The sequence below is a fragment of the Carassius carassius genome, chromosome 16 (genome assembly GCF_963082965.1).
Source record: "Carassius carassius chromosome 16, fCarCar2.1, whole genome shotgun sequence".
Lineage (NCBI taxonomy): Eukaryota > Metazoa > Chordata > Actinopteri > Cypriniformes > Cyprinidae > Carassius > Carassius carassius.
Genome location: NC_081770.1, coordinates 20,210,270 through 20,222,664, shown reverse-complemented (window position 1 = coordinate 20,222,664; position 12,395 = coordinate 20,210,270). Strand labels below are relative to the sequence as shown.

The 12,395-nt window shown below is 35.0% G+C and overlaps 1 protein-coding gene across 1 annotated transcript; it reads right to left on the bottom strand.

Moving 5' to 3' along the window:
• Positions 1–2,557: 2,557 nt before the first annotated feature.
• Positions 2,558–8,747, bottom strand: fstl3 (follistatin-like 3 (secreted glycoprotein)). Its single transcript, XM_059569480.1, has 6 exons — positions 8,608–8,747; positions 7,898–8,298; positions 6,874–7,059; positions 3,832–4,047; positions 3,213–3,440; positions 2,558–3,133 (listed from the first exon to the last, which is right to left on the bottom strand). The coding sequence occupies exons 2-6, from the start codon at positions 7,971–7,973 to the stop codon at positions 3,099–3,101; spliced, it is 741 nt and encodes a 246-aa protein (XP_059425463.1). The 5' UTR covers positions 7,974–8,298; positions 8,608–8,747; the 3' UTR covers positions 2,558–3,098.
• Positions 8,748–12,395: the final 3,648 nt, after the last annotated feature.

Here is a 12,395-nt window from a genome sequence, read left to right as displayed (position 1 = left end):
GTTTGGACAAGAAGGCAAACATAATTTCAGACACTGAACACCTGATGACCTCCTTCTGTCATAACAAGAAATCTCAATCAGGCCTGTAAATTGCTTTCAGGATTACTGAGGAACATTCTAGACAAACAGAAACAGCTATTTTTTAAGCACGGAGAAAAGGGAGATGTCGACACAATGGATTACAAACATTTTATGGAATTGTTATGGCCTGCTAGAGCAAACAATTAATTCCAGTTCCAATGTAATAAAAGAGCCCTGGATCACAATATAAACATCTCTCAAAGTTAAACCAGATGCGGAGTGCAGTCGGGATTTGGGAGAGCCTCTCAAAAAGGGGGAAAAACAAGAGAGCCTTTTCAGACAGGAAAATGAGTCAATAACCCCTATATTTCTCACTAGTGCCACTGTTAGTTAAGGGTTAGCCGACTCACAGACAGCAGAGTAATGCTTCCAAGTCCCCCAACAGTGTTATATAATTGGGAAAAATCTAGAACTTGAAATACTTAGAAAGACTATTAAGCTAATTCTTTGCATTAAGAACTCCTGTTCTTTTTTTCGTAGTGTTTTGCACAAAACCCTGATGTTGCAATGGCCACCTGGCCACCAAGAGACTTGACATGAACTTAATTTTGACAATTTAGGAACAAATATTTTTAATTCCAACACTCTTATGATATTATTAGCATTTGCAAAGCTTAAAAAAACAAAATGTAAAATATAATTAAATTATTTATATATATATATATATATATATATATATATATATATATATATATATATATATATATATATTGTATACATATATATATATATATATATATATATATATATATATATATATATATATATATATATATATATATATATATATATATATATATATATATATATATATTAATTAATAATCAACTGTTTCGGCCTAATTGTTTTAACAATTTCTCAAACTGAATGACATGAATTTGGCCAAAATCTAAAGCATTTATCATCAATAATTATGAAACACATATTAACACAGTAAAATGTTTTTAAGGAAAACAAATGTAAGTGAATAATTCAAAAATACGCAATTGAATAAATTCAGAAGGTCTCTATTTGCAGTATGGTTGAAATTTCAATGGTAAACAAAATATACAATGCTATCCATGTCCCATGTAAATAATTATTATAATTATAATAAAAACATATAAACTAATATTAAATATTTGCCACATAAAATTTTATAGAAACGTACTATACATTTTTCAAATACAAGTGTTTAGCAAGAAATATGTTTCTAGACAGTTTAATGCAGTTCAGGGAAATTATAAAAAAGCCATTATCACTTCAACCATTGTTAAATATTAGAAATAACTAAACTATCAATAGCATTATATTTAAATATATATACATATATATATATATATATATATATATATATATATATATATATATATATATATATATATATATATATATATATAGTTTTTATCAAATTATTTGTATCTATTTTATCTGTAAATTTTAACAATTGATTGTTTAATTGTTTTATCAATTTGAATTGGGCATCAAAATCTTAAACAAGAATCAGCAAGATCCATCAGAATCATATAAACATAACATTAATTTTGTTTTAATAAAAAACAAGTAAGTGAACAATACAAAAATATGCAATTGAAGAAACTGAATTTTACAGTATATATTCAGATAATGCAAAATGTCTCTATTTACAGGAAGGTTAAATATCAACTGAAAGGAATGCATGAAACAAACTTGTACAATGATGATTTACACAGTTATATGCATCTACCATATTATCTGCTTCTTTTTTTGCATAACATAATATGATTTACTGGGAGTCAGATAAAACACCTAGTCACTGAAATTCTCCTTATGACCTTTTAAGTATACAACAAGGTCAAGCGCCCATAAAACTCAAACACAAACAAAACGACAAAAACACAACACGAAGATGTGAAAACCATTACAAAAGTAGAATGTACTGTACATTATTTGACAGTACATTCCCACCATCCTCTTAAAAAACTGCTGGCATCAAACTGTAGCTGGTAATTTCATTGCTTGGTGGGTGGCTCAGGTCTTCACGTCAGTGTGAACGTGGCCTGGAAGCGTAGCTGTTTTGGCTGAGTAATCCCTCTGAATACAAACAGTACACGCACAACACTTTATCTCAATGAGTATGTAGTCTCCCATGTCCATTAGAATTTCAACTGTGACTCCACATGGCTTTTGCAGAGAGGCACGTTTTTGGGAAAGCTGTACTTAGGATTGTTCAAGAAGCTATTTCAGGGGTGTTTGGTCATCGTTTTTGCTGGTTAATATTCTGTGTGCTTTGTTCATAGTAGAGTTGTCAAAAAGCTCATGGCTGATAATGCTGATATACTTTGGCATACAGAGTGCTCATGTCAAGGTTCCCACTGTCTTAGAAAACTAGGAAAATGTGTTAAAATTATAATTTCCAGGACTGGAAAACCATTGGGAATTAACAGCCTGATCTCACGTCCATTAAAACAGATTTTATGAGGTGGCTAAATCATATGAATTTGTACGACCTCAGTTAATAGAATAATAAAACACATATAAATAATATAAAATAGTAAAAAACAGAAAATTATATTAAGAACACCAAATGTTATGTTCTAAAATATTTAATTGACAAGAAATAGCTCTTTGTGGGGGGAAAAATAGACATTTTTATCCATGAGGAAATTCTTAGGTACGGGAATGTGCAAGTTTACATTTTTCAGTTTTGACGTTTACATAAAAAAACTGAAGCAAAACCCACAATAAATACCTTGATAAAGGCAGCTGATGTACGGATATATGGTGTTAACACATAAATAACACTGACTTCCTTACTTTTCTCCAATAAATAGTAGCTTGTAGTATATTTACAATATGCACACTGTCAATTCATCAGTTCAGTTTTCCTGTTAAAACCACACATTTGCTTTAAGTATGAATTGCATGCGTATAAAATACTAGTAGTGGTTCTTTGGGACAGAGAACCGTGTTGTGAGGCTATATGGTTTCAAACAGGTTCTCTCACGTCTTATGTGCCATCGTAATATGTACAGGGAGTGGATCTGCACTTGACATCCTCAGAAGAGTGAATTCTCCTCACTTCCTTCGTTTCCTGTAAGACACAACGTTAAAATGAGTTCAATAAGTCCAATGTGGATATATCAGAATCTTGCAGGTGTGGAAAAACTTACTTCTGCAGTGTCCATAATGGCGGACTCCTATGGAACGACCCAAAAAACAGGTAGCCCTACGCAGGTGGCAGGCACTGGGGTAAGTGGTGTTATCGTTGCCGCAGATGGTTTGCTCGGTGACCATGGGCGTTGGGCAGGGTGCAGTGCGGCACATGACGCAGTGGGCACTGTTGGTCTGGTCCGTCACGCAAGTATGCGTCCCAGGACATACGACATTTGAGCAGGACTCTGAAAAATAGTGTCAAGAATCAAGAAAACGATGGAAAAATCATATTTTGAAGAAGATGCACATGCAAGTGACCAGGGTCCAAACTACTTTCTACACTATTTAGCCAAAAAAGCCAATTTAATGGTTAATTTTGGACATCCCTTATGTAAAAAAAGTAATGTATTTTACGAATAGACTTGAGTGCAAATTTATGTAATGTTTGCAGTCACTTATATTCGATATACAATCCAGTGCACCTTTTCACAAGGGACTGGTAAATATTATTAGAAGCTTATCAGAATACATTTGGTAAATATGAACTTATAATTCAGTCCTGGTAATAATTTGAAGCTGAAGCTTTTCTTTCAGTCTGCAAAACATTTTACCAAAATAATGGACTCAGCAGCGTACTTTTGCATTCCCCTTGGTACATAATCTCCAGGTCAGGGTGACCCCTGCAGCGAGCCATCAGGAGTGCGCACTCGTCCTTGTATGAGTTCCCATCGCTCCCACACACAGAGTGTTTAGTGGAGATGTTGGAACAGTCTGGAGAGCATACGCACTGGGGACGTCCAGACTTCATCCTGCACACCTTTCCAGGGCCGCAGTTGACCCCCTCGCAGTTCTCTGCAAGAGAACATTGGTGGACAAAAGTGGATTATAAGGAAACCTATATATATTCATTAATACTGAAAAGCATTGATAAAATAGTTCTGTTATCTCATATTTGTCTTTTTATGCATATCACGCCAGTAGCTTAGCAACATGCTAACATCAACCATCTTGAACTCAATTCCAAGTTGAGTCATTCTTAGTTAATGAGTAATTCTTAGCCACTGACATTGTCCAATAATTGTATTTACTACTAAGCCAGAGCAAACCGAACACATCAGAAACCGTTTCAACGATTCAGGCCCCGTTACCCCAGCTTCTGGTTCCCATTCCTGCAAGTTCTTTAATATCCTGTTGCTCCCCTTCCCTGTGAAGCCAACCAAATCACCAAAAGGCCAAATCAGATACCTCTACCTCCACTGGAAATCCCAGCATAACCATGTTAAGTTTCCTCAAAATCGGCTGGCAGACACACATGATTTACGAAGTGCCTTGTCTGCCCACGAAAAAAAATAAATGTAAGGAAATGCGCCAGACAGATGCTAGGCATGCGTTGAGTTTTCAGGAATGCTTTGAAGCGTTTTTGACATTGAGAACACGCTGGGCAGGTCACACAGTAGGGTCTGCTTGTCCATATAGTTTTATGATAATGGGAAGCGAGCGCCATGGAACAAACAACATAACAAGACTTTCACTTCCAGTGTTTCTTCACCCCCCTCACCCCAAGTGTCTAATGATGCTGATTGTGTTTGAGACTTATGAGGACCAGACCTCTCCAGCATGTGGCACACATTTTTCTTTGCGGTGTGCTGGAATTCAGTCATCTCCGAGAGGGAAAGGCAAAACAAGTCTGCTTTCCAATAAGCATTGGGAAATGATGAGAGATGGAGGAGAGAGAAGGGGGGAAACATATCTACTATTATGTCAAACTATTATTTTTTTTGCATAATGAGAAATATAGCTGACTTTAAGAGAAAATTGAGAGAAAAATTTAAAATGTATACCTAGAATTTCAGTTTGCAACTTGCTATTGCTATTCAGATAGGGGCTGTATTAAAAGTGCAGGATGGAATCCAGCCATTTCAATAGGGATCTGTGTAATCAGGAATTTCGTATGAGGACAAAATCCACACAATCAGTAATTTTGCATTGCAATGTGCTATTGCTAATCAGATGTAGGTCATATTAAGGTGCAGTCACATTTATCATTGTTCAGAAGTTTTTTTACAGACAAAATCCAGTCATTTCAATAGGAATTCACGCAATCTAAAAACTTTGAGGGCGAAATCCTAATAATCTAGAATTTCGTATGAGGGTAAAACCCACACAATTTGGAATTGTGATTTGCAACTTGCTACTGCTAATCAGAAGGAGGTCATATTAACCACTTCAGCTGTTATTTTGATTTTTTGAGAATTAGGCATATGCAATATTGGACCCACCGGTGGGTCCCCAGAGTTGATGTGGTTAATGTGCAATCACATTTACTATTGTTCAGTAAAATTCTGCAAGTGAGATCCAGTTACTTCAATAGAAATTCAGTACTTTCTTATGAAGGCGAAGTCCACGTAAACAGGAATTTCACATTATTGTGCTATTGATAATCAGATGTAGGTCATATTAAAGTGCAGTAAAATTAACCATTGTTCTGAATTTTTTACAGACAAAATCCAATCATTTCGATAGGAATTCACGTAATCTGGAATATTTAGCATTAGGGAAAAATCCACACAATCTGGAATTTCGATTTGCAATTTGCTGGTTACGTGTGGTTACATTTACATTTATTTGACAGTTTTTTAGCTGGCAGAAAGAAAAATAGAAAGACAGTAATTTCAACCAGAATCTACGTGATCATGAATTTTGTGCAATGTCAAATTATTTCCCCACAAAGTTGGCGCAACATTGGTCAAGCTGGTCCTGCAGATGTGTCGCGTGAACCAACAAAAAGCTGCATGGTTTAAAAGTGACTTCACAACACTGCTGACAACAGACAATGGACCATATCTGGACACCAAAATTTTGCTAATGTCACTACAACTTTAGTGGGAGGAGCGTTCTTATTCTGGCATTTGATTGGATGAAATGAGTGAGAGCAGGATGACTCATTAATCTCTTGGTTTCCCTGGAGGAGGATAACTATAAATTTTAAATGCATCTATCTGCTAAAATTACCTGCTAAAATTGAATTTTAAGAGTGCACAATCATAGAGATTACCTCAAAGCTAATAGATATGCACTAAAAGCCACAAAACTACAATTTCGAGCACAATTATGAGTTTACTGGGCTGAGGAAATTCTTTCTAATTATCACGTCAGCTAACTTGTTTACTCCAGTAATACCACTCTGTGTTTAAAATGTCTGATAATAGTAGATGTTTGGAGCCTCTTACATAAACCTACGTACCTGGCCAAAGCGATCAGTGGTAAATGATTTCCACAACAGCCGGGGAAACTTAAACAAAACATCTTGTTTAGATCCGCACTTTTTAAACTTGCTGGAGAATTGCATTGGCAAAGAAAACTCTCCAAAGCAGCATTTGGCCCACAGCAATAGATTCTATCTCCTCAACCAAAATGGATTCAGCCCTAATTTGCAAATGAGGAATGTTCTCTAATGTGTTTAGAAGGCTTAAAATGGTAAACAAAAAAGGTACAAATATTGTCACTGGGGTGGTATACACCTCTGTACCAAAGGGTTTGGTCCTTCATGGTGAATGTAGTAACCAGTCCAAGCAGGCTTCAGCACAAAGTCTCTCAATGATATCAAACAATTTTGGAATGGGACAACCCAGTCTACATGCTGAGATCTTAGAATGGAGGGTAAATTCGAGTCGGTACCTTTGCACGGCTTACAGGAAACTATTCCCAGGAATCCCAGCAGGCTGACTTCATTGATAGGCAGACTGGTGTTGGACCAGGCAGTGTCCAGACGGCCGGCCGCACAGCACTCTTCCCTGCTCACGCCTCTCATGAGCACCATGTCACAGCGGTGCTCCGGACCCTGCTGCAGCCAGCACATGCCAGCTAGACAAACAAATCCACAATGAAAACACACATAATCCACCTCAGAGATACGGCCAACAGTACAACCCTGACATCAACTTGCATGATGCATTTTCTCCATTCCTTCACAGTTGCACATGTGAAACTGGAAAGAATTTGATGACTAAAACAAAGATGATCTCAGATATGTCATAATACCCAATAAAGTATGTCATATGAGAAATATCTCATATGTTACCAGGAAAAAAAGGGAATTTTTTACAGGATTACGGGAATTTACACTTTAGCAAAACCTTTAGCAATAACCGTTATATATACTTTTGAAGTGGCATTGCAGCAGTCTTTACATAGTTTAATTCTGCTCAGAGTTGGCATAAATGCATTTACACAAATACAGCTCTATATTTTGATACATTTTGAAGGGGTGAGGTTGGTCAGAGCAGGCTTATTTGAGTCTGGCTTATTGCTCCATCAAGTCTTCACTGAATTGTGCATGTTGAGCTAACATCATGTCACACATTTAACAGAGCATGCAATAAATGCCAATGCCATAAATCTAAAATACACTGACTTTCCGCTCATTTGCAAACTTAACATTGCGTGAGGAGGGAACCATAGCAACAGTTTCTCGGTCGCTGTCATCCACAAAACGTTAAGTTCGTTATTTATGTCATGTCATCATTATAAATTAATGTTGTCAACGTGTTTATTTCACACACATAAAAACATATGCTAATATCTCGATTAGTAGCCTATGCTACTTACATTGATAGTTTAAAGTTGCCAAACTTCTAAAGCAACTAACTTAATGAAGAAAGCTAATAATGCAACGCAAAATAGTGTAAAGTCGTTCACTTACCGTATGTTCGATGATCTTCAAATATTTCACAAACTGAAATAAGTATCACACAATGCAGTACAGCCAAAAAGTTCATGATGCTGTTTGAATACGTCTTTGCACAGATGTTTTGTTCCAGCGGCGTTCCTTAAAAGTGCTGAGACTGATAAGACGTCTAGAGAGCTATTAACGGTGCTGTTTCCACGTTTGGTGAATGGGCTTGTTGTCAGTGATTTCGGTCCGCCTCAGATTAAATATATTGCCCGAGTAAATTATGCTTCTGGGATGGGCGATCATTTCAGCCAGTTAGGTTGCTGATGCAGTTGTGTACTTGAGTCAGTTCTCGGATATGAGGCTGAAAAACTCCCACACTTCATCTCGGTCCGTCTGAACTCAGTTAATCAACACATTTACCAACATTACTTTAATGGCTAATGTATATGCAAGTGAATTATTGCTTTACCAAAAAAACAAAAAAACAAAAAAACCTTCTAGGCTATATATATATATATATATATATATATATATATATATATATATATATATATATATATATATATATATATATATATATGTATTTATATATGCAATAAATATGTTCATTAAGAAGAAAATTTCAGATGGCATATATATATATATATATATATATATATATATATATATATATATATATATATACACACACACACACACATTATATATATTGTAAAGTTTACTTATTGTAAGCTTACCTCAGTACAGCGTTACCCTTGAATTAAAATAAAAATATAAAAATACCCTTGTCCTAAGCACAAATATCCACCTTTCAGTTAAAGTCTACCTTAATTATAAACTTGAATCTTGTCTGAGCAACAGACAAAACCACTGCTAGAGAAAACACTCAATTTGTGTAATTGCAGTTTGAACCAAAACCTCATTGAAATTTACGTAACCGCTAGCTAGCCCGGCTTCCTTTAGTATTTACTTGCAGTATTTATAACAGAAGTAATCAATCAAAAATATACATTAATAATCTGCAAAATGTCTCAAACCACAGTCTATGTAGTCACACTTTAATGGATGTACTATTTGTGCAAATAAAAGCCAACTTATATATATATATAATTTGGTTGCACTGTTTCCAAAAACAAATAAAGAATAAAACTTACAAATGTTTTTGCATATATATATATATATATATATATATATATATATATATATATATATATATATATATATGTGTGTGTGTGTGTGTCTGTGTGTGTGTGTGTGTGTGTGTGAAGATACTTTGTGGTTTCATTTTAATGAAAATTCCGTAAAATGTCAGTTTTGTAGAAGTCTCTGTGCAAGAATTTCTCCAAACGGAGGATAAAGTTAGGCATAATTCAACAGAGTATTTGAGCTATTATACAGTTTAAATAACTGATAAGACACACCTGTGGCCAGATAAACTCATATAAACAATGCTGCGGTCACCGGTGGGGCCTGGCAGCAGGTTCTGCGGACTGTCACCTATCAGCACGTGACTTCAATTAAAACGTGGCCTGGAAGTCAACGGCGTGACCGCTAAATAGATGAGACTTAGTGTGTCTGTGGGCCGTTCAGTCATGTGGAAAACCACCATCCGCCGAGCATGGAGCTCATTAAGATGTTGTGTTCAAGACAAGGAGCTCCTTGAGAGTGGAACATATGGTTTATATTGACGATTTGGGTTCTGATGTAAACTCGTATAGTCATGTGCTGGCATGCTTTCTTCACTGGCACACCCTGCCTTCCTCCCATCGCTGTGGTATGATATTGCATGCCAGCTAATATTTTGCAGGTTCTTCCCATAAGGCTCAATCCTCAATGGAGGGTCTTTGATCTCCGAGGGGGAGAAAAAATAGAAAGTATCACATGAACAGTCTATGCCTATGTTTATAACAAAGGGGGGTGTTCTGTTGATGTACAGTAATTCCCAGCGAATGCTGACCTTGAGCTGGGTGGCCGGAGGAAGCACTTGCTCAAGGACTTTCTCACACGGTTTGGATCTAGAAACTCACTTAGTGCTGTTTTGCATGATTCATCTAACACTTATTCATGGATATCAGTCACTCACTGAAGATCATAATATTTACGAGCTGCAAAAGTGAGTGCAAGAACTTACTGAAAAATGTCTGATTTTGATTTGCAGTGATGAAAAACACACCGCGGGTGAGGCACCACTATGACAGAATCTGAAAATGGTCTGATCCTGGAAGAAAGGAGGGGGAAAAAAAGTACAGAATGTGATCTATGAATGTTTTTACAGTTGCTATATATTTATTCAGTGGCTGAAATGTAAGACTTGACGACTATTATATGTTTTGGCTGTAAAGCATTAATATAGCTTTAGAAAATATATAAAAAAAAGAACTGAAAATATCTACGAATTTTAGAACAGAAATGTAATTTAAATTAATAATAATAATAATAATAATAATAATACACAATTACGTTATTTGTTTATTAAAATAGCAATAATAATAACAATAAATTATAATTTATATACAAATTAAATAATAAGAATTAAATATAAAATTATTCAATAAAAATGGTTCAAGTTCATCTAATAATAATAAATGATGCAATAATTCAGATATAAGTTGCTCTATTGCCATCTCTATAAATTATTTAAAAATGTAATAATAATAATAATAATAATACACTAAAATGTCACTTAAGCAGCTTTAACATTTTATTTTATGACAACATGAGAAGTTGGAACATTTGTAATATGTCAAACCAAACTAATATGTTAATGTAAGAGGATAAGAATGCTATACAGCTATAGAAAACAGAGCATTTTTACTTGAAAATATCAGGGAATTTTATGATTACGTAAATGAATACGCTGGCATTCAATGCTGTGGTATTTGTAATATGTCAAGCCGAACTAATGTTAACTAATATGTTTAGTGATCGCTAAAATTAACTATGATTCAAAGTAGTTCACTTAGTTTTAGTGGTACTGCAGCTAGTGTCAAGCCTCATTATCTAGCAACACTGCCCTCTACCGGTGGATGTCTCATTCCTGTCTAGACCAAGAATAATAAATAACACATTTTCCAGTTGTAAAGGGCTTGTAATCAAATACGCTGCTTTAGATTTCGTCAGATACTGAGGCTTTTTCTTGATGAACCTTAAATAAAATATGCATGTGCTGGTCATTAATTTAATCACCAGGACCTAGTTATTCATTATTTTATCATCTTTGGAGTAGATCCCCTTAGTTCTATTCAACAATTAATACATAAATTATAAAGATGTTTTAATAATATGATTATATTGGATAATGCTAATCCTAATGATGTTTGCCGATTTGATTTAGGGATTTTTTTTTACAGAACATAATAAACGCATGATTCATTTTGTTGCATAATGAGATAAAAGCTTTGATTCTATTTGATCTATGACGCAAAATAAAAACTTGTATGCCTAATGCCATTAAAAAGCCCAAATTTTGTCATAAACATTGTGCAGTAATCATCCATTAATTATGTGAATTAAATTTAAATTAAATTTAAGTGAATTAAACCCCCACATTTGAAGATTCTGGCATCAAAGTTCCCCTTTAGTTTTCTTTGTCACACAAACACACATAATATAATCAGTCAATTCCCTTTTCATGTGTGTTTCTGAAAAGGGATCACACCAACACACCTTGCCTCCTTCTTAATGGCCATTTAAAGTCCCTCCAGCCGTTTATTGATGGGTAAATTAGTCCCTCTTAGCCGGCTACACTGTGGGGTGTAGAGCTTACAAAGGACGTGCTTTGACGCAACACAGACTAAAAGGAGAGCACACTGGCAGGAAGCCTGTGAGCCTCAGGGCGATGGGAAGCATCTTACACTGATGTCTGCCCAGGCCTATGCCAGTTAAGAGGACACAAACAGTTTGCTATCAAACTGACAAAGTAAACAATTAAGGGAGCATCTATTTGTAGAGGGTAATAATGACTCCAAAACACGGTTCGAAATAAACAAAGTCTGAATAAATGAGATGTAGAGGGAGCTATACAAAAATATACATTTTCATGATTGTGCTCCATGATACACATTTTGATTTTATTTCATTCAGTATAGTAGGTAGTAGTTTATGGAATGATTAGCCTACTTTTTAACGTCTCTTTGAAGGTGTCTGCTAAATAGTTTAATTAAAGACTATTTTGGTATTTTCAAGAAATAAATATGCAATTCCATAGTGAAATTATTAGATAATATCATTAATAAAATATAGTGAACACTATTACTGGAATACATTAAACAGACTTTTCGCAGTGTTTTTTTTTCCGGAATAAAAGCAGCTAAAACAATACAATATGTGATGTACTGAATTAATTTATATAAAACACTTCTGAAAACATGTCATTTAAATAATTCACTGTATATCATGTCTGCGCGAACAGGGTTTGCAGAGATATGCATGTATGTTGACAGACAGGTATGGACAGCCTATCATAGCACTCGGACCGAGGGCTAAGATTGGACGAGCATGAACACGCCTTCCACAGATTATATAA